The sequence below is a fragment of the Carcharodon carcharias genome, chromosome 7, assembly GCF_017639515.1.
Source record: "Carcharodon carcharias isolate sCarCar2 chromosome 7, sCarCar2.pri, whole genome shotgun sequence".
NCBI lineage: Eukaryota > Metazoa > Chordata > Chondrichthyes > Lamniformes > Lamnidae > Carcharodon > Carcharodon carcharias.
The window spans coordinates 185045810-185069544 of record NC_054473.1 but is presented as its reverse complement, the minus strand read 5'-3'; the positions used below and the strand labels follow the sequence as shown (position 1 = coordinate 185069544).

General features: G+C 44.7%; 1 protein-coding gene across 2 annotated transcripts in view; it reads left to right on the top strand.

Annotated features, from left to right (window-relative positions):
* LOC121280109 (cadherin-11-like) overlaps positions 1-23735 on the top strand; it is a 179326-nt gene that overhangs the window by 106611 nt on the left and 48980 nt on the right. Inside the window, exons 4-8 of one of the 2 annotated variants that reach the window (XM_041191756.1) lie at positions 1053-1347; positions 8936-9055; positions 14763-14930; positions 16045-16232; positions 22275-22528. In XM_041191756.1, the coding sequence (XP_041047690.1) occupies positions 1053-1347; positions 8936-9055; positions 14763-14930; positions 16045-16232; positions 22275-22528 (1025 nt within the window). Of the gene's footprint in view, positions 1-1052; positions 1348-8935; positions 9056-14762; positions 14931-16044; positions 16233-22271; positions 22529-23735 lie in introns of both variants that reach the window. The other variant, XM_041191755.1, reaches the window with a different exon arrangement.

Below are 23735 nucleotides of genomic sequence, written 5' to 3'. Positions count from 1 at the left end.
ATATTTCCAAGTCAGGATGGTGAGTGGCTTGGAGGGGAAATTCCAGGTGGTGGTGTTCCCTTATGTCCCCTCATTATTGATTCCAGAGCATATAAATTCTCCATACACACTTTATTGGATCCTTTTAACATTAAACACCTTGCTCAAGATCACCCCTCAATCCTTTATAATCAGGGGAATACAAGACAAAGTTATTCAAACTTCCTTGTAATTTAACTCTCTTAAGCCCTGGTACAATGCTGGTGAATCAGTGTTGTATTCCCTTCAATAAGGCCAACGTACCCTGCCTGAGGTGCAGTGCCCAGACCTGAACACAGTTACTCCAGATAGAATCTGACCAAGGCTCTGTGCAACTGAGGCATCATTCCCTCACTTTTGTATTCTAGCCCCCTTGAGATAAAGAAAAGAGAACAAAAACAGGAAAGACAGCGAAAAGTGGATAAGAGTAGAGGATTATAATAGATGAAACCTACCCGGTGTTGCTCTGTGGACATGCGTTGATGCAGCTTGCCTCTTTTGGCAAGAGGTAATGTCACAGGTAAAGAGTTGGCGATTGAAATCTCACTTAGATCTGTTGACAGATCTGGATGTCAGAACTGGGAAGAGAATTCTTGCTTGGTGTTAAGATTAGATATTCCCGAGACTGTGATAGCAAAGCCAGGGCCTGAAGAAAGCAACCTTCATAGGGATGCAGAGGAAAAAGGGAAAAGGACAAATTGGGAATAACTTTAGACATTGGGAACCCGATATATAAGAATGAGAACAAATAGTAAAAGAGAGATAGCAAATTTTCAGCTTTGTCCAGATAATATTAATGTAAAGCTCCCTATTGAAAAGGGGTCCTGATGGTGAGACTCACTCTATAAAAGGATCCCTAATGTTGACTCTTTCTAAATGAGTGTTGTGGGACTCACTCCTTATGGTGGGTCTTAATGGTGAGACTCACTCTTTCAAAGGGATCCTGATGGTGAGACTCTATAAGGTGAATTATTTGGGTGAATTGACAGTGTGCTCTGACCAGTAATACCTGAGGTGCCTATTTGCCATTGCAGCTCCACACGGATCTGGACAGTGGAGGAGGGAAGATCAGGTACATCCTGTCAGGTGAGGGAGCTGGAACTATATTTGTTATCGATGAGAAAACAGGGAACATCCACGCAACAAAAACTCTGGACCGAGAGGAGCGCGCTGAGTACACTCTGATGGCACAAGCTGTCGACCGTTTAACAAACAAACCTCTGGAGCCTCCCTCCGAGTTCATTGTGAAAGTCCAGGATATAAATGACAACCCTCCTGAGTTCTTGACCGGACCTCATCACGCTACAGTCCCAGAGATGTCTAATGTCGGTAAGTACCATCGGCTTTACTGAAGATTATACTGAAAATATGTTCTTTGCTCATTTTGATCTGGATTTGTTCATTATTATGTATATTATAATATATATTTATTACTCATTGCCACCACATACTCATAGTCATTCATCAGTTCACCCTTTTCCATCTGTACTTGTTCATTATTGTACTTTTTGCAATTGTTAAAATACTCATCTTTCTATACCCAATTGACAGTCGTTCAATATTGTACTCACTATACTTAATTATTTATACATTGCTACATGCATTTGTTAGTACATTTATTCATTATTCTACTTCTTAGTCTACTCATTCATTCCTGTACTTATCTATTACGATGCTTATTTGGTGCTGTACTCCTTTGTTGCGTTACTTATTTATTACTGTATTCAATCTTATTCTCATGATCCCTTTGCTGCCTTTGATTTGTCCATCTTCCAGAATTGGCTGAGCACAAATTTCTTTCCAACTAAGTACTGGGAAGATCAAATCCTTTGCCTTCTGTCCCTGCTGCAATCTCTGTTTCCCAGCCACCGATTCCATCCCTCTCCGTATTCACCCCTTACCTGAGCTTCTGACCCCATTTCATCCCAATCATCAAGACTGTCTACTTCCAAGCCTGTAACATTGCCTGTATCCACCCCTGCCTCAGCTCATCTGATGCTGAGACCACCATCCATGCCTTTGTTATCACTAAGACTTGTCTATTCCAATGCTGGGTCATTGCATACATTCAAGGCTGAATTAGACAGATTTTTGATCTATAAGGAGTCAAGTGCTTTGGGGGAAAATTAGTCTTAAGGCCATGATCAAATCAGCCATGATCCTATTGAATGGTGGAGGAGGATCAATGGGCCGAATGGCCTACTTCTGTTCCTATTTCTTTTGTTCTTATGTTCTCCCATGGTTTTGGATGCTGCACTATTCGTAAACTTGAGCTTATCCAAAACTCTTCTGTCAGTATCCAAACTTGCACCAACTCCAGCTCACCCATCACCCCAATGCTCACTGGTCTACACAACTCCCAGTCCTGCAACGACTCGATTTTAATATTCACATTCTTGCTTTGAAATCCCTCCATGGTCTCACCCATTCCTCATTCTGTCAACTCCTCCAGTCCTAAAACTCTCTGGCATCTCTGCATTCCTCTAATTCTGACCTCTCACAAATCATTGAATCCCGTCACTTCAGCATTGATGGTATGCCCAGACCCTGAGCTCTAAATCTGTCTGCTTCGCTACCTCTTCCTCCTCATTTTAGATGCTCCTTAAACTCTACCTGTTTACCTGCTCAATATCTCTTAATGTGGCTTGATAGCAAAGTTTGTTTGACAATTGCTCCTATGAAGCATCTTGAGTGGGTGAACTGCATTAAGGGGGCTCTATAAATGCAAATTGTTGCTGCTCTATTCTTTGTTATCGTACCTGTTTACTCATCACACTTTCAGGGATTTCTTTGTTGCTGTACCCTTTCGTTGCTTTACTCACTGCCACTATATAACTGGTTCTACAGTATTGGGGACTTAATTAAAAAAAAAATCAGTTATGGTACAAATTATTTCTTGTTGCCAGACAACACACACACATTTTCAGCTCAATGGACCCATACCCAAAATTGGAAAACCAACTGTTGAAAACTGTGTGACATAATGTGTGACCTTGACTTTTCTCTGTGGCTTCTTTGATTAATGTCTCCTCTGTTTGTAGGCCATGATGGGCAGCATCATTCCAGTCCCCTGGTGCCAGGGAAGGGCTGTGCTTTCCAGGCTCTAAGCTCTGGAATGCCCTCCCTAAACCCCTTAGTCTCAGTACATGCCCCTCCGTTAAATCAGTCCCTAAAACCTACCTGTTTGGCAGAGCTTTTAGTCATCTGTCCAAATATGTCCTCATTGGAGTCACATTTTATTCTGCTAACATTCCCTCTGAAAGGCCTTGGGATGATCTTTTATTTCATTGAAGGCATTGTCTAGTTGCAAGTTGTTGTTGTTGTTGTTGTTGAGCTTGGGACACACTGAAGCCAATTTCCATTCCGTCCGCAAGGGCAGGGGGAGGTGGTGGAAGAAGGGGATGCTGGTGGCCTGAAACTTGCAGTACTGATCTGACTGGCCCATGTACCTGCAAACAATCCATAGCAAACCATTTCCACATGTCACTCGACAAACAGGTGGCCATGCCTGCCTGTTTCAGGTGGGCACCTTATCATGGTATGCAAATCAGCATCCTAGGATGGACATGGAGTCTTGGTGCAATTTTCAGGGTGCCAACAGGGTAGAGTTGCCCAGACACAGAGTGGCCTAGCTACTCAAAATGGGGTTTTCAGTCCCGGAACGAGATACTCGTGACCTCACAAAGTTCTTTTGGCTCAGTGCTGGTCCCATGTAGCTCTTCATACTAAATTGTGGTTGACTCTTAGATGCCCTCTAAAGTGGCCTAGCAAGCCAGTCAGTTGTATCAAACTGCTACAAAGTCATAAAAATAGGAATGAAACCAGACGGACCACCTGGCATCGAACTAGGCACTGGAAACAACAACGGCAAACTCAACCCTGACAACCCTGCAAAGTCGTCCTTACTAACATCTGGGGGCTAGTGCCAGAATTGGGAGAGCTGTCTCACAGACCAGTCAAGCAACAGCCTGATGTAGTCATCCTCACAGAATCATATCTAACAGATAATGTCCCAGACACCACTATCACCATCCCTGGGTATGTCCTGTCCCACCGGCAGGACAGACCCAGCAGAGGTGGAGACACAGTGGTATACAGTCGGGAAGGAGTTGGCCTGGAAGTCCTCAACATCGACTCCAGACCCCATGAGAGGAAGTCTCATGGCATCAGGTCAAATATGGGCAAGGAAACCTCCTGCTGATTACCATGTACTGCACTCCCTCCATGTTGAACACTACTTGGGGGAAGCACTGAGGGTGGCAAGGGCGCAGAATGTTCTCTGGATGAGGGACTTCAATGTCCATCACCAAGAATGGCTCGAAAGTACCACTACCAACAGAGCTGGCTGAGTCCTAAATGACATAGCTGCTAGATTGGGTCTGCAGCAGGTGGTGAGGGAACCAACAAGAGGGAAAAACATATTTGACCTCATCCTCACCAACCTGCCTGCTGCAGATGCATCTGTCCATGACAGTATCGGTAGGAGTGACCAGCGCACAGTCATTGTGGAGACAAAGTCCTGTCTTCACATTGTGGATACCCTCCATCATGTTGTGAGGCACCACCACCGTGCTAAATGGGATAGATTTCGAACAGATCTAGCAACTCAAGACTGGGCATCCATGAGGCGCTGTGGTCCATCAGCAGCAGCAGAATTGTACTTGAACACGATCTGTAACCTCATGGCCCAGCATATCCCCCACTCTACCATTACCAATAAATCAGGGGATCAACCCTAGTTCAATGAAGAGTGCAGGAGGGCATGTTAGCAGCTGCACCAGGCATACCTAAAAATGAAGTGTCAACCTGGTGAAGCTATAAGACAGGACTATTTGTGTGCCAAGTAGCATAAGCAACAAACAATAGACAGAGCTAAGCGATCCCACAACCAACGGATCAGATCTAAGCTCTGCAGTCCTGCCACACCCAGTCGTGAATGGTGGTGGACAATTAAACAACTCACTGGAGGAGGAGGAACCACAAATATCCCCATCCTCAATTGTGGTGGAACCCAGCACATCCGTGCAAAAGATAAGGCTGAAGCATTTGCAACAATCATCAGCCGGAAGTGCCGAATGGATGATCCATCTCGGCCTCCACCAGAGGTCCCCAGCACCATAGATGCCAGCCTTTAGGCAATTCAATTCACTTCATGTGATAGCAAGAAATGGCTGAAGGCATTGGATAGTGCAAAGGGTATGCTCCCTGACAATAGTGCTGAAGACTTGTGCTCCAGAACTTGCTGTGCCCATAGCCAAGCTGTTCCAGTACAGTCACAGCACTGGCATCTACCCAGCTATGTGGAAAATTTCCCAGGTATGTCCTGTACACAAAAGCAGGACAAATCCAACCTGGACAATTACCGCCTCATCAGTCTACTTTCAATCACCAGTAAAGTGATGGAAGGGATTATCAACAGAACTATCAAGTGGCATTTGCTTAACAATAACCTAGTCACTGACGCCCAGTCTGGGTTCTGCCAGGATCACTCAGCTCCTGACCTCATTAAAGCCTTGGTTCAAGTATGAATAAAAGAGTTGAACTCCCAAGCGGTGAGGTGAGAGTGACTGCCCTTAACATCAAGGCAGCATTTGACCGAGTGTGGCATCAAGGAGCCCGAGCAAAACTGGAGTCAATGGGAATCAGGGAGAAAAATCTCCACTGGTTGGAGTCATACCCAGCACAAAGGAAGATGGTTGTGGTTGTTGGAGGTCAATCATCTCAGCTCCAGGACATCACTGCAGGAGTTCCTCAGGGTAGTGTCTTGGGCCCAAACATCTTCAGCTGCTTTATCAATACCTTCCTTCCATGATAAGGTCAGATGTGGGGATGTTCACTGATGATAGCACAATGTTCAGCACCATTCACGACTCCTCAGATACTGAAGCAGTCCATGTCCAAATGCAGCAAGACCTGGACAATATCCAGGCTTGGGCTGACAAGTGGCAAGTAAGATTCATGCCACACAAGTATCAGGCAATGACCATCTCCAACAAGAGAGAATCCAACCATTGCCTCTCGATGTTCAATGGCATTACCATCACTAAATCCCCCACTATCAACATCCTGGGGGTTACCCTTGATCAGAAACTGAACTGGACTAGCCATATAAATACTGTGGCTACAGGAGCAGGTCAGAAGCTAGGAATCATGCAATGAATAACTCACTTCCTGATTCCCAAAGCCTGTCCACCATCTACAAGGCATATGTCAGGAGTGTGATGGAATGCTCCCCATTTGCCCGCATGAGTACAGCTCCCACAACACTAAAAAAGCTTGACACCATCCAGGACAAAGCAGCCCACTTGATTGGCACCACATCATCAAACATTCATTCCCTCCACCACCAACGCACAGTAGCAGCAGTGTGTACCATCTACAAGATGCACTGCACTGCAGGAATTTACCAAGGCTTCTTATACTGCATCTTCCAAATCCACAATCACTGCCATCTAGAAGGACAAGGGCAGCAGATACATAGGAACACCATCACCTGAAAGTTCCCCTCCAATTCACTCACCATCCTGACTTGGAAATATATTGCCGTTCCTTCACTGTCGCTGGGTCAAAATCCTGGAACATCCTTCCTAACAGCACTGTGGGTGTACCTACACCACATGGACTGCAGCGGTTCAAGAAGGCAGCTCACCACCACCTTCTCAAGGGCAACCAGGGATGGGCAATAAATGCTGGCCCAGCCAGCGACACCCACATCCTGTGAATGAATTTTTAAAAAAATGGTAGGTGAGGCAGATCCAATTTTTGATGTAACACTGTGTAAATGTTTTGAGGAAGGGAATATACAGGATTATGAGCAATAATTGGGAAGTGGGATAAGTTTTGAATTTCCCAGGGGCCCATGCAATCAGGATAGGCCTAATGGTCTCTGATTGTGTCACCTATACTTCCTTGGTCTGAGACAGATTCAATTAGATAGCTGGAGAGTGAACAATGGGCCAAGTGGAAATGGCATAGGCCTGCATTAAGGGGTAGTCTTCTGAGCTCGAGATGAAGTGAACTGTTGAGCCAGTGCAGAAGGCGTTTTACTCTGTACCCAATCTGTACTATAGATGCAGAAACAGAAATGCTGAATCTACTCAGATTAGATAACATCTGTGGACAGAGAAACAGAGTCAGCAGCTGGAATTTTACCAACCCCTTGCTGATGGGGTTGGGAGGCAGGAAGGTGTCTGGGGAAGGGGTGCCCAACGTCTTCCTGCCACCATGCCATTTTGCCCCATCGGCTGGTGCCCACCGGGAGACCAGTTGAACCACTTAAGTGGTCTTAAGGGCCTCTTCCCTCATACCCGTGCCGCTGGGGATCGGTTAATTGGCTGGCAAACCCACCCCCGACCCAGTTGACAGCTTGCCTCCACCAAAATATCGATAGCATTATATCAAATTCCCGCCGTGGACAGATTCATGACCTGGAAATGAACCTGCCTCCAGCACAAAAAAAACCCAGCCTGTCAACTCTGTTTCCCTCTCCATCGATGCTGCCAGACCTGCTGAGTATTTCCAACACTTTCTGTCTCTACTTCAGATTTCCAGCACCCGCGATATTTTACTTTAGATATCCTGGAAGTGTTTGGTGCTGTCCTAGATTGCACAGCGTATAAATTCTCATTCCCGAGCATTGATGTCCCTCTGTTCAACAAATAAAATCAACTGTTAAAAGTAATGTAAACAGTAAATTAGCTCCTGACAGTACATGGATGATTCAGATTTACAACAGCAGTTTCAATCCAAAAAAAAATAAAGCGGCCATTTAGAAACTTAAGGTAGAATCAGAAAGGTTAATGATTTTTAGGTTTTACTGCAGTCTCTTTCTCTAATATAACTCATGGACATACCATAGTAGTTGAAGGTTAAGGTGAAATCCATGGCATTATTTTGAAGAAGTACAGGGGTGCTGCCCTATGCCTCCCACCCACCACATCTGGTTAATATTTATCCCTCAATCATTCTCGTTACGCAGTGTCATCATTGTTCAAGGTCTACTGTTCATGGGCTCATGCCATAATAATACGACCCATGCAGGAGCTACCTCAGGCAGTATGGGGACTGAACCCACTCTGTTGGCATTATTCTGCACCACACATTCGACATCCAGTCGACTGAGCTAATGGACCTCGAGCCTCAATCAACCATCACTAAAAGAGAAGATTACCTGGTTTTTCTCATTGTGATGGTTTGTGGGACCTTGCTACGAAAATAATTGGCAGCCTAAATTTCTGCAATACAGCAGAACTAACTACTTTATTGGCTGGAAAGCTTTTTGGAATGTCCTGAGATTGTGAAAGGCTGCTATAAAAAATAGGTTCTTTCTATTTTGCCCATGCGGTTGCTAATTTTAGAACATTCAGATCTAATTGCTGTTTGGGCTATTGCAGCTCGGTCACTTAGGCCACAACCACTTCCCACGCCGAACTTCTCACCCGCCAACCTCCCGCCCAATTAAATGTCCCCTGCTGCCAGACGCACCATGAGGGAGGGCGTTATATTCTGCCCATTATCTCTATACCTACCCAATCAAACCCCTACAGAATCTTTACAAGACCTCTGTCAGTTCACTGCTTGGCCTTCACCTTTTGAGGGTAAGGAGCCCCGGGCCAATCAATCTTTCTTGATAATTATAGCCTTTCTGTTTGGTATTATCCTTGTAAATCTTTTTTGCAACTTTGCCAGTGCCTCGATATCCTTTTTAAAGAGCCAACAGTTTCTTGCCTGATGTAGTTTGTAAAACGTTTCATAACAAAACTCCTGTACCACCAGGCTGACAGCCAGAGGTATAAGGTTTTGACAGCGTGATGAATGGTGAGGCTTGGGTTTGGGTGCTCTGCAGTCTTTCATGCACTGGTCTCCATTTATCACTTCCTCGCTCCCTTTGACAATGTGATCATTGCTTCTCTTTCAGGTACTTCTGTCATTCAAGTCACAGCCACAGATGCCGATGACCCATCCTATGGAAACAGTGCCAGGCTGGTGTACAGCATTCTTGAGGGTCAGCCCTACTTCTCTGTTGAGCCCCAGACAGGTATGATACACCAACCGTTGAATACTAATCGGCTGGCAGAGAAATGTATCAAGAAGGCTGATGGAATGTTGAAATCTATTCCTCAGCGCGGCTGGACAAAGGAAGGAAGTCAATTATACAGATGCCTTGCTCAAGAACTATTGTTTGCCAACTCTTGATATTTAATTCCCATGACCAAAATCTTGATAACTAATAAGAAAGTGTGTTCAAAGGAAGTACCAAAAACATCATTCATTTTAATGCCGCTGTGAATTGCTTGCAGCGGATTCCTGGACGGTAATCTTTTAACCCCCGAGGCTGTCAGGATAATCCAAAAGGTTTGGCAATCCCAGCCAAACAGCATCTGGAAGACTGTGCTCTGTCCTGGACACTGAGCGTCAGGAAGGGTGCAATGTTCTTGGGAGAGATGCAATGCCGACTCATTGGGATTAAATTATGAGGTGGTGTCGCATAAACCTTGAGTTGCCTTCAGTTCGGAAGGAATGGTAGCATTGTGGTAATACTGCTGGACTTGTAATCTAGAGAGGGGTTCAAAACCCCACCATGGTGGCTAGAGGACATTAGATCCAATTAAACAATAAATCTGGGTGAGAATGTTACTCTCATTAAGGATCATGGAACTACCAGATCAGCATAAAAAAAAAGTCTGGTTTGCAAATGTCCTTCAGGGAGGGTAATCTGCTATTCGTACGCTGTTTTAAATGTGACTCCAGGTTCACAGCAATGTGGATGACTCGAACTGTCCTCCAGCAAGCCACTGTGCTACAGTTAGCATCTAGCTGCACCCAATGGGCTGCAACGGTTCAACAAGGTGGCCCACAAAGTCAAACAGGAATAGGTAATAAATGCTGGCCTTGCCAGTGATGCTTCCATGCCAAGATTCAATATTTAAAAAAAAATGAAAGGCTGAGGTGAGGGATGATCTAATCGAGGTAGTTAAAATGTTTAAAGGATCCAATAGGGTAGATATTAGAAAGAAACTATCTCCTCTGGTGCAGGAATCAAGAGGGGGGGATATTGAGAGGGGTAGAAGAAGTGAGACACCTTGGGAGTGCATGTCCACAGGTCCCTGAATGTGGCAGGACAGGCGGAGAAGCTGGTAAAGAAAGCATATAAAATGCTTTCCTTTATTAGATGAGGTATTGAATACAAAAGCAGGGGTATAATGCTGGAACTGTACAAAATGCTGGTTAGGCCACAGCTGGAGTTTTGTGTACTGTTCTGGTCACCACATTACAGGACGGACTTAATTGCTCTGGAGAGAGAGTGCAGAGGAGATTTACAAAAATGTTGTTAGGGCTCAAAAATTGCAACTATGAGGAGAGATTGGATAGACTGAAGTTGTTTCCCTTAGAACAGAGAAGGCTGAGGGTGACCTAATTGGGGTGCACACAATTATGAGGGGCCCAGATAGGGTAGACAAGAAAGATTTGTTTCCCCTCGCTGAGGGGTCAATACCAGGGGGCATCGATTTAAGGTGATTGATAGAAGGATTAGAGGGGACATGAGGAAAATCTTTTTCACCCAGAGAGGGGTGGGCATCTGGAAATCACTGCCTAAGTTGGTGGTTGAGGCTGAAATGCTCAACTCATTTAACAGATAGCTGGATCTGCATCTGAAGTGCTATAACCTGCAAGGCTATAGATCGGGTGCTGGAAGGTGGGATTAGAAATAAGCGGCTAGCTTCTTTGTTCTCTTTTTATGGCCAGCTCAGTCATGATGGGCTAAATGGCCTCTTTCTGCTTTGTAACTTTTCTATGGCTCTAACGAATGGACACAATCTTAAAATTGGAGCACAGCTATTTAGGAGTAAAAAGAGAAAGTAATTCTTCACAGAAAGGGTAGTAGAAATCTGGAACTCTCTCCCCCAAAGGCTATGGGTGCTAGGGAAGGTTGGTGCATTCCAGACTGACAAAGATAGATTTTTGTTAGGTCAGGATATTGGAAGATATAGATCAAAGGCAGCTAAATGGATTTGTGGCAGAGATCAATCATGATTTTATGAAATGAGGGAGCAGGCTCGAGGGGCTGAATGACCTACTCCTGTTCCTGTTCCTAATTACACTGCTGCCACAAGATTGAATCTCAGGCAGATATGAATCACACTCTTAGCTAGTGTTTGACACCCGTCAGTTCTCTGAATGGTTAAGCTGGAAGTTTCTAAAATGGGAAAAAATGATTTCCTTTTAAAAGTGGAAGTTCAATATTTACTCATTGCTTAAATCATTACAATCCTTCCCTCTGGAACTTTCTCCCCTGCCACCTGACTCCCTATTTCCATAAATCTCCTCAAAACCTTTCTCTTTGATCATGCCTTTCCACCCTAAACTCTGTCTCTCCCCCTTTCCATGCTCTCGCCATCCTCCCCTTTTCACACTCTTTCCATCCTCCCCTTTCCCCATCATCTCTCCATCTCCCCCTTTCCCCACCTCTTTCTATCCTCCTCCAAACAAACTTTCTCTCAATCCTCTTCCCTTGCCCCACTCTTCTTCCATATTCTCCCTTTCCTCACTCTCCCTCCCCTCCCCTTTCCCCACTCTCTCCATCCTTCTTCCCTTCCCCCAAGTTCTCTCCATCCTCCCCCCTTTTCTGACCACCTCTCTATCCTCCCTCCCTTTCCCCATCCTTTCTCCAATCTACCCCCTTACCCCACCCTCTCTTCATCTGTTCCTGCGGTAAAGTGAGATACCCTGTCCCTTTAAGAGAATGCATTTGTACTGATCATGTGACAGCACTGACGAATCACTGTACAGTGTGGGCAACTGGGAACTATAAGTCTATTCCTAGAGGTTTCTGAGTGAGCACGTATGATCTGGTGCTCTGCCCTATGTCTCAATAAACCAGCATTGTTTATTCTTACATCAGTCTCTCCCTGTTACTGATTGCAAGAAGCAATTGATGAGAACATAGGAAGGCATGCAACTAAAGCTCAGTTGGCCAACAAGATCATTTACCCAGACATAAAAACCCTCTTTCTCCACCTTCTCTCAATCTGTCAGCTTTCTCCAGTCTCCTTCAATCCTTCCCTTTCCCCATCCTCTAACTGTTCCCAACCTGTCCTCTTCCTTTTCCTGAGAAAAATTGAAACGTAGTGGAATAAAATGAAATCATAAGTACCTGAGAAAAGCATTGTTTCTAAATGATAATAAAACTTGTTTTGAAACCTTAACCGTAGTTAGCGATATAGTTTCTGTTGAGCTGTAATAGGCATTAAATAAGACTGAACCTCATTACTATCCAGGAGTGGGAACAGAGCAACTGTAAAGCAATTTTTAAAGTTTATAAACAATATAACATTGTGTTTTATATCACTCTAGTGGTTTGAAGAGTGTTATACAGACATTTCTTATTTGCATAATTTATTCAGATGAGGGGAGTGGGACTAATTTGCTTTTACACTCAGCCCTTGGAACTGCCTGTGAAAAGAGTACTTTAGTAATTTGGCTCTGGCTTCCTCGGAATGTTTATCTCCAGGGTTCGCTCACATATTGGAGGGGAATGAGCCACAAGGAAAGATTAGAGAAAGAAAGATAGAACTTCCATCTCGCTGGTGATTTTGATGGCCATAGGGCTTCCCAGAATGCTTCACAGACAATGAAGTACTTTTTCTTTAAGCGAACTGACTCTTCAAAGTGGACAGTCTCGAGAGGCTGAATAGCCAGCTCCTGTCCTGACACTCCTGTGTATTAGGGAAAAAATTCTTTGCTCTAAAGAATGAGAAATGTTTGGGCAATTATTAGGCCCAAGTGGAGATCCAAATGCTGGGTTTTATTGAAAATGCAGTTCAGTGTTGCTGCATTGTCTTCAGAACAGGAAGATTCCCGGTGTGATTCATTCACTGTTGTGATGTAGGGAAACATGGCAGTCAATTTGCACACACCAGCTCCTATAAACAGCAATGTGATAAATGGCCAGGCCATCTGTTCCTGTTGTATTGTTGGTTAAGGGACATATGTTGGCCAGGATTCTGGGGAGAACTTACCCATGCTTCTTTGGGTAGCAACATGGGACACTTTAACTTCCACAAAAAGGAGGGGTGGGAGTGTGATTTAACATCTAATGCAATGGACATCACCTCCAACAGTGCAGCACTCCCTCAGCATCAGCATGGATTTATGGTCAAGTCCTACAATGGGAATTAAACCCACAACCTCCTGACGCAGTGACAAGAGGAAGCCGGGAAATTTAAGCTTTACAGCTAACAAGAATGATGGCTGACTTCAATGTGGGATGTGAAATGTTAAAAAATGTACAAATATGAAATGGTTGCTTCACAAGTGAGGAAGGCCAATAGGACCACATGAAATAAATTGTTCAAAATAGATTGCAAGCAGAAACTTGCATTTATTTATAGTGGCTTTTATGTAGTTAACTGCCCCAAGGTCCAGTAGAGGAGCGGGTATCGAAGTTAAATTTGACTCCAATGCAAAAGTAGATTTTAAGACTAGTGGTCAGTAGAAGGATTAGGTTTTAAGGAATGCCTCAAAGGAGGCAAGAGAGATGCAGAGGTTCAACTGGAGATATCAATGATGCAGATGGACAGATTTTGTTGGTCAGATTATCAAAGGAATTGGAGCAAAGCTGGATAAATAGAGTTAAGATACAGATCAGCCATGATCTTATTGAATTGTGAGGCTGAATGGCCTCTTCCTGTTCTGATCTATCAGGAAGAACATCTTTATTCCAAAGAATGAGAAATGGTTGAACCAATCGCCAAAGCAAAGCCATATGGAGATTCAAATGTTGGGATTTTATTGAAAATGCATTTAAGTGTCGCTCTTCTCACCTGAGACAAGTTGAGTCAGTCAGGGTGGTTGTTGAGTTCCTATAATGTGCCCTGTTTGCAACCTCACCTCAGAAGCAAATTATACAATAGCCAGGATTCCTGCTTTTAACTGTCAGGACTCCTGCTGGGAATTGGGTAGAGATAGATGAGGCTTGACTGTAATGACCCCGCAGTCGAACAGCCTGTTAATATTCATTGCCCAGTCTGGTCCCATGATTCTAAAGGCTCCCAGTGTCCGTGGAATTGGAACTGAGCACAATCACTGTCTTCAGGATAGAGGTGTGGGGGCAGGGGTGGTAAACAAAAACGGTTTTGAAAATTAAAAAAAAAGACATTTTCAGGTCTGTTGCACTGCCCATAAACTTGAGCCAATCCAAACCTCTGCTGCCCTTGTCCTAAGTCCCATTGACCAATCAACCCTTTGCTCCCAGTCCGGCTACAATAGCATTTTAAAAATTCTCCTCTTTGTCATCAAATCTCTCCATGGCTTTGTCCCTTCGTATCTCTGTAATTTACAAATCTCCAAGATCTCTGCAGTTCTGGCACTATGTCTAACCCAGATTTTCATCATTTCTCTATTGGCAGCCATGCCTTCAGCTGCCTGGAAGCTTTGCCATTCCCTTCCTAAACCTCTCGGCCTCACTCCCCTCCATAAAACCTACCTCTTTGACCAAGCTTCTGCTCATCTCTCCTTACGTGGTTCGTCGTGACTTTGTATGAAAACACCACGGTGAAGCTTACCTCGAGAGATGTTATTGTGTTGAAGGTGGAATATAAATGCAAATTAATGTTGTTGCTACCATGAGGGTTTTAATATCTGATTCAGCAAAACAAGCTGGGTGCTAGGTCTGTTTTCCTCAATGTAAAGCGGTGTCTGTACAAATGCCAGAAATGGTGATCCTTCCCTTATCCTCTCTCTAGGCATCATAAGGACGGCCCTTCCGAACATGGATCGGGAAGCAAGGGAGGAATATCTTGTGGTGATACAAGCAAAGGATATGGGCGGCCACATGGGAGGTCTCTCCGGAACGACAAAAGTGACAATCACCCTCACTGACGTCAATGACAACCCACCCAAGTTCCCACAAAGTAAGAAAGCTCCTCTTTATCTTTTCACCTGTTCAGGTATTGAGGGTTACAGAGCCCAGGCAGGTGGAGGGAGTTAATATATTAATCAGCCATCAGCTTGAGGGGCTGAAGGGCCTCCACCTGTTTCATTGCGCCCAATCTCTCACACGAAGAATGGCCAGCCCTCTGTATTGAGGCTGATCCCAAAGCATTGTTATTTTTTTTTCTGGTTAATGATTCCAAAACTAAATGTTATGAAGTAGCTGAAAGATAACACCTCTAACAGTGCGGCACTCCCCACAGTACTGCATTGGGAGCGCTAGCATAGATTATGTGCTGAAGTTCCTGGAGTGGGGGGGGTAGGGGTGTGTGGCTGACTTCATGACCTTCTAAATCTGAGCCTAGCATTTTACCACTTAACACAATGGAGCAGCAACATTTCATCCATCCTTAAGTGGCCCCAAACCTTCGATGGTGTGGGGTATGTGCAGGCGCAGGTCCTTCATTGTCCCAATGGGCTGAAGCCTCTGGCACCCAGTATAAACATCCTCCTGGTGAGACATTTTCATCCATTCTCAGGATGGAGAAATCACTGACAAGGCTGCCATTCAGTGCCCATCCTTAATTGCCCTAAGAGAGACGTGGTAGGCCTTCTTGAAACACTTCAGACATTATACAGGCTACTTCAGAGGGCAGTTAAGAGTCAATCAGGTGGTGCGGAGCTGGAGTCAGAAAGCCACACTGCGGAAGGACAGGAGGACCTTCCTGCCCTAAAGGCCATGAGTGAGGGAACCTGATGGGCTTTTATGACAATCTGACAGCTTCATTGTCATTTTTATACCAGGTGTTTATATTCGATACTGAATCCAAATGATCAAACTGCCCTGGTGGGATTTGAACTCACGTTCTGGGGATTATTAGCCCAGAAACATAAACACTATGCTGGGGTTCCAAAAGAAGTTTGATGTCAGTTAGCACAAATGTGCACCACCACAGCAATATCTATTGATGCTTTCCGGCCCAGGTTCAGTTTGCACCGAGTCATTAATGGGGCACCAATTCTCATTGATAATTAATGGTATCCAAGTAAGAAATCCCATTGTAAATGCGACATGTGTTGTTCATTTCTATTCAGGCGTGTATCAGATGTCGATCTCGGAGGCTGCTGATTTAGGAGCAGTGGTGGGACGGGTAAAGGCCAAAGACCCAGACATTGGGGAGAACGGGATGGTGTCCTACAGAATCATTGATGGAGACGGCAGAGATTTCTTTGAAATCGCAACCGACTCACAGACTCAGGAGGGAGTTATCAAGCTGAAAAAGGTACCAAAGCTTTAAGTGAAGTGGGGACGGGATTGTTTGCCTGGTGGAGAGGGCGTTGGAAACAGTCAGTGGAAACATCTACTCCATCAAAACTCTTCATAATTTTGAACATCTCTATTAAATTTCCCCCCGACCTCTCTATTTGAAGAATAATTCCAGCTTCTTTAGTCTCCTCAGATAACTGAAGTGCTTTGTCTCGGCATGTAAATCTCATTGTTGGATCTTATGAATCCGGGTTGCTTGCTTGCTGTGGGGTGGCCGGGTTAGTACTATTGACAGAGTAGGTCAGTAGATACTTCTTAGGTGGAACACATTCTGTTTATTTACAAAGGCATTCAGCAGCTACACTTGTGTGCTTTCAACTCAAACCCTTTCTCTATACTAGAGTCTAACTATAGACTACTGAGGTAGCCCGCGCTACTCTTTTGTTGGATACTAAGGTCATGTGATCTTTCATTAGAACATTCTTCTTAAGGGTCATCAGGTTACCACATTCATCTCCATCTACTCCAAGGCCTTGACATCTATCCTAAAGTATGATGCCCAGAATTGGACACCATACTCTTGCCTGAGGCCTACCCAGTGATTTCTATAAGTATCATGGAAACTCCTTACTTCTCTCTAGTTATAAAGCCAATAATCCTGTATGCTTTTCTTTAACAGCTTCACACTCCAGTTGAGGGGTCTCATTCTTGAGGAGTGTTGATCAACAGATTGCACATTGTGTCTGTCCAGCTGATGGTTGAACGCTGCTGATTCCTGGCAGTGGGGAGTCAGCCCATTCTATGGCTGCCAAGCTCTAGGATTGCCCAGGAGTCTTCAAGAATCGATGATTAATCTCCAGGTCACTGTTGCCTGTAAGGTGGGAGGGAAGTCAGATTCATTGCATGGCCTTAAATGTAGAGGTGCCCTTGAATTCTGATGGAACAATGTGAGCTTTCAGAAAGGGAATTGGAAAGGAAAGCGTTTGCCAAGTGATGGGGAAAGAGCAGGGGAGTGGGACTAATTGGATCACTCTTTCAAAAAGCTGGCACAGGAACAATGGGCCGAATGGCCTTCTTCTGTGCTGTAAGAATCTATGATTAGCTGCAGAAATATTGAAATAAAGGCTGTTTGACTTTTTTTATTCTTTCATGGGATGTGGGCATCACTGGCAAGGCCAGCACTTATTGCCCACCCCTAGTTTCCCTAGAACTGAGTGGCTGTTTCATAGGGCAGTTAAGAGTCAACCACATTGCTGTGGGTCTGGAGTCCCATGCAGGCCAGTGCAGGTAAGAATGGCAGACTTCCTTCATTAGTGAGCCAGGTAATAGTTATTATTCCTGAGATGAGCTTTCAATTCCAGATTTAACAACTAAATTTAAATTCCACTTGCTACTTTGGTGGGATTTGAACCCATGTCACTAATTAGCCAGGGCCACTGGATTACTAGCCCAGGGACATACCACTACACCACTGTCTCCTTCCAAGCTAAACTCACTGGAGTGACAAAGATTGTTCTCATTCCAATTGGCTGTGAGAAATGGGTGCCTGGAAGATTGGCCAATGGCGGGAGGGGTGGTTTGTGGCAGAAGGTCATGTGATGAAACCTCTGGGAGTGCACACCAGCCAGAGTTGGCAAGTCTTAAGTCCTTGGCCTCTCTTCATTCAAGTGGGGAACGATTCACTATTTCCCCCTTTCACCTTATGTTCTCGCACAATTTATGTTTTATTAAAATTATTCTATTTTTAAACAGAAAGGAGGAGAGATGACCTTTAGTTATAGGATGCAAGTTATTTTTTTTATGTATTTCTGAGACTGGAGTTTTGAATCACAGCCAGATTGATAGCACAAAGATCTATCACTGCCAACTGCTGAAGTCTCAGCCAAGTAAATCTGCAGCAGTCTCACACATGAGTTCCACTGGGCAAGAATCCACAGCTCCCAAAACTGCCCAGAATGGAGAGTAAACTGGCACAAAATTGGCAATATGAATCATGGCATCCGTGAGGGGATAAACCATTCTCGCACTGATACACTGGCGGGGGAAACGGGGCTGTCCATTGTGTCCTAACTCACACCAAGTCCCATTCACCCATCACCCTCCGGGCTCACTCACCTACATTGGCTCCTGCTTAAGCAATGCCTTGATTTTCAAATCTGCATCCAGTTTTAAAATCCTTCCATGACCTCAACCACCACCCCTCTCACCACCCCCCCGCCACCCCCCCTATCTTTGTCTTCATCCAGCCCTATAACCCACCAAAACCTCCGTGCTCCTCCAATCCTGGCCCCTTCTGCATCCCCAATTCATTGCTCCACCATTAGTGACTCTGCCTTCAGCTGCCTGGGCTCCAAGCTCTGGAATTCCCTCCCTAAACCTCAGTTCCTCTCTTTCCTCCTCAAAGATGCTGCATAAAACCAAGGGATTTTGACCAAGGGATTTTAGACATTTTCCCTAATTTTTCCTTACAATGGCTCAGTGTCAAATTCTATCTGATTACGCTCCTCTGAAGCGCCTTTGGATGTTTTACTATGTTGAGGGTGCTATATCTGTTGCCTCTGTTGTTGCAGTGGAGGCTGATGATTATTGCTGATTCCGAGGGATATATTTAAGTGATGCTTCCTGTGCGTGAGTTGGAATCGCTCAACGCTTGTATCCAAAATGAACAATAACCCCATCCCCCAACATTGACCTCCCTCACTTCAATGAATGGGAGTAACATACAATGTAGAAGAAGTCCATTCGGCCCATCATATCAGTGCCAGCTCTTTGTAAGAGCTCTCTAATTAGCATCAATCCCCTGCTCTTTCCCCATAGCCTTGCATTTTTTTTTTCCCTTTTCAAGAACCTGTCCAATTGCCTTTGGAAAGTTCCTACTGAATCTGCTTCCACCAGCCTTTCAGGCAGCATGTTCTAGATCATAACAATGTGTTGTGTAAAAAACATTTGTTTCCCTGGTAGATGGTCAAACGGATAAACTTTAAGGAGTGCCTTAAAGGCGGAGTGAGAAGCAGGGAGATTTAGGGAGGCACTTCCAGGTCTCAGAGCCTTGGCAGTCGATGCTACAGCAGCAATGGTGAAGTGAAGGCAATCAGGATGTATAAAATTCCAGAACTGGAGGAGTGCAGAGATGTCAGAGAGTAGCAGAGCTGGAGGAAGTTACAGAGTTTGGACGGGGCATGACCATGGAGAGATTTGTAAATGCCAGGAATGAGCTGGATGCATTAATTTGCTTTAAAATCCTGGATCATCTATAACTGAAGGACAGACATGGACTGTGTCATATTATCTCTTGTAGATGTGCCTCTTGTAGCTAATCCTGTGCCAGCTCTATTTAATCAGCTGGAGCAAGTTTAACACCATGGCTGACCTTGGAAAGCTGTGTATGGACCCAAACTCAATGTAATCCATTATTCAGCTCTTCACAACATCATCCTAATTAGGGCTGTCACTTTGTATGTAAAATTCATGCTAATCTTACCATCTGTTTTTTTTTACTACCCTGATCAGTCGTGATAGATGTCATTCTAGTCTTAAAGGTTCCTTTCTACATTTTGTTTTTAAACTGAAGGATTTGCATGCTTTAAAATTTTGACCCAAAAGAATTACGTAGAATTTAAGCAAAGAAATATCCCTTCAGCCAACTGCTCTGTGCTGATGTGTCTGCTCCACATGAACCTCCTCCCATCCCTCTTCATCTCACCCTATCAACAAAACCCCTCCATTCCTTTCCCCCTCGTGTTTATCTAGCCTCCTCTCAAATGCATCGATGCTATCCCTGCAGCGAGCTCCACATTCCCACCATTCTCTGAGTAACGATTTTTCTCCCGAATGCCTTACTGAATTTATTAGTGGCTATCTGATATGTGTGACCTCCAGGGCACTGCCTGAATGTGGAGTTGAACCCTGGCCCTGTTGCTTTAACTAGTCAGGAAAGAAAATCTGCTGCTATTGGACATTGCTTGGAGGAGTGCATTAATTAGGAGAGAGATCCTGTGATCTTTGCCCTTTTTATTGATTGGTTCCCTCAGACTAAAGTTCTGATGCTCTGCAATAAACTATCCCAGCTTGTATTCCTGTAGTGTCGTCTTTTGATGAGAGTTGCTAACTCACGCTCCCATTTGCTTCAATGCATCCATAAGAATTCTATGACACATAGAAGCCCATGTGATGAATCTCGATGGGCTATTTGACCAAGTGTGGCATCACTACTGAGCCCTGTCTCACCCTCATCTGCGTTAGGGTTAGTCCAGATGAAAGCACTTTTCTAGTCAGGAATGCTAGAAGTCCCTCAGGAAAGGACAGCCTCACTTGACTCTCACTCTTCCCAGGATGTACAAAGGTCAATTCTGGACCCATTACCCTCTGCACTGCCCAGGATTGGAAAATTTTAAATTGAGTATATCCCAGGACAACCAACCTGTTTACCAACAATTCAAACACGAAGTTGGCAGAAAGCACTTTCGAAGCAGCTAAAATACAGTATCACATCAGCTGAGGTGGGTTCAGGTTACAGAGTGGACTATGCAGGGGGTTCAGGCTGCCCAGAGTAGCTAAGGATTGAGGGGCTGCGATTGGAATAGGTGGGTACTGGGGTCATCGAATCGATTATGGCTCAGCCCTCTGGTTGGACTAGGTCAGGCTTAGAGGTCAGGGTGTTGGAGTTGATACTCATTCTAATGGAGGACTGGAAGGTAGATAAAGTGAGGATGCGGCTGTGCTGCAACCAAGTGCGTGGTGACACTCTATGTCTTGGACTTAAATCCCCTCTTGGTCCCAACGTCCCTGACAACATGGCTACAACAAGGCTGCGAAGTTCAGCCCTAAGCACGGTTGCTCTAAACCCCTCATTTTGGATTATTTTCCTGTGAAATAATGATGTAACTGATGTCACAAACAATCTGGGAGGTACACACATGGTGAAAAAGACACAGCGACAGGTGTGTGATCTAAAGCAATGGGGTTCATTTCTAGAGGGATAGAATTGAGAAGCAGTGGATTATGAAAGACACTGCTTGAAAGGGTGGATGAAGCAGATTCAATAATAACTTAGGAAAGGGTATTCAATCTATAGATAGAAAGGGAAAGAAAAACCAGGACAATGTGGAAAGAGAAGGGGGCTAGCATTAATTGGATAGCTGACATAGGGATAATGGGCCAAATGACCTCCTCCTGTGCTTTATCATTTTGTGATCCAATCAAGTTACGTTAAAACTATATGGTACATTGGGTAGACCATACTTGGAATATTGTGCACAATCCCCATATATAAGAAGGATATAGAAGGACTGGTGAAAGTGCAAAAACGATGTAGAAGATTGATGCCAGGACTGAACTGAAAGGTTATCTCTGGCAGGAAAGACTGTTCAGGCTGGGGCTGTTTTCTGCAGAGAAAGAGGATTGATATCACTGAGATCTTTATGATTATGAAAGGGTTTGATAGGATAGACATAGAGAATATGTCTCCACTTGTGAGGAGACCAAAACTAGGAGCCATAAATAGGAGATAGGCACTAACAAATGCTTTCGGAAATTCAGGAGAAACTGCTTCTCCCGGAGAATGGTGAGAATGTGAAATGCTACTGCATGGAGTTGTTGAGGCAAATAGCATGGATGCATTTAAGTGGAATACATGAGGGAGGAAGGAACAGAAGGATATGTTGATAGGATTGGATGAAGAGAGGTGGGGAGAGGCTCGTTTGGAGCATAGAGGCTGACATGGACCAATTCGGCTGAATGATGTGTTTTTATCCTGTATGTTTCATACTATTCTATGTAAACTAATGTGTTTGAAAGGTAAAATCGAAGCTAAAGACAGCTGCACCTAGATCTTACTGCAATGCACAGAGAACATGGTAGAGGTGGATGACAAAAATGGTGCTTTGTTCTCTCTGTCGCTTGAATTTGGAATGAAATATTTCATCTCAGTTAGTCTATAAGCGCAGCTATTAACATCCATCATGGTGTTGCCCCCGTACCCTGCCTATTCATCAGTGTTCGTTTGAGCTCAGCCTGTTCTCGCTGCCAAGTAATTCGTCTCTGTCACTACCTTTAGCAGGGCCTGGACTTTGAAACCAAAAAGTTGTACTCCCTGAAAGTGGAGGCGGCCAACGTATACTTTGATCCTCGCTTCGTCAGCAGGGGCCCCTTCAAGGATACGGCGACCGTCAAGATCTCTGTGGAGGATGCGGATGAACCTCCTGTATTCTCCATGCCTGTGTACTTCATGGAAGTCAACGAAAGCGCTCCAGCTGGAACTACAGTGGGCCAGGTGCACGCCATGGACCACGATTTAGGTCGTAGTCCCATCAGGTATGTTTCCTCGTTGTGACACTCATGTGACGGGTGGCTCCTGTCCCGTTCTTATTTAATCATGAAGCTATCTGGAATTTGCTCCTTGTTGCAGCTCTGTCCCGGGCACGAAACAGTCGCTCGGCAGCGCAGAGCTTGAATCTTGTTGCAAAGAGAGCCCTGTCGCCAAAGCTTTTCGTCTTGCGCTCGTCAGGACAAATGCAAGGATGTCAAATTTCGACCAATCACAACCATTCATGCTACAGAAAAAAATGGGTTCTGATTGGTTGGAAAATCAGCTCTGATTGGTCGAGGTGTCGCCATGGCGAAGGCAACACGGAACTATGGGCTCCCCAAGTTTCTGGGTAATTCAAAAAAAGGTGCAAGGCTTGAGCATATTCCTTTTGCTTGTGGAGAATGGGCGCCTGTGTATGAATGTATGTCACATTTAGAAGTGTAACTGAGCCACATTATGAGCATGATGAGTGCAAGATGAAAAACTTTGGCAACATGTCTCTTTTTTCACCAATATATTGGTTAAGGCCTTCTTCCTGATATCTGACCTGAATATGCTCCGATTATGTGCCCACCAGTTACTGGAGTGAGTCTCTGGCACATGTGCTGCTTCTGAGTCAGAAGGTTTGGGGTTCAAACCCCAATCCAGGCTCTCCTCACCAGTGGATACCGGGCCTCTGGCTCCAAATTCTGGATTGATGGCAAGTGAGATACTTGAGTCTGGTAGGTGAGGATAGTGGGAACCCATTAAACTCTCCCACAGTGTAGGACTAACCCCCTGCTATGAACTGTTATAGAGATGGTTCTGGCCACAGAAGGAGCTTACAACTTGGGGCCTGTCGGGCTGTTAGTCAGCCTATGTTTCAACACAGAAACACTGAAAACAGCAACCTCAGTAATTGTTAGTGAATAATATTGTAAAATAACTTGTGACCTATGTTAGCGGAAGAATCGTTGACATTATAAGAAAACGCACAGCAGTAGATTCCACATCCATGCTGATGGCTCCCACAACCTATGTCCGCCCCTCCCTTATCACAGGGTGCTTGTCTAACATTCCATTAAATGGTAATCAGCCCCACCACAAGCTACCTTTCCTTGCCCACCGATTCCTTCCCTGTCCGTGGTCACTGTCTCAGGCTGAACCAGACTCTTTGCAATCTTGCTGGCCTATTTGATCCTGAGCTGGGCGTCCAACCCTGTGGGTTGGAAC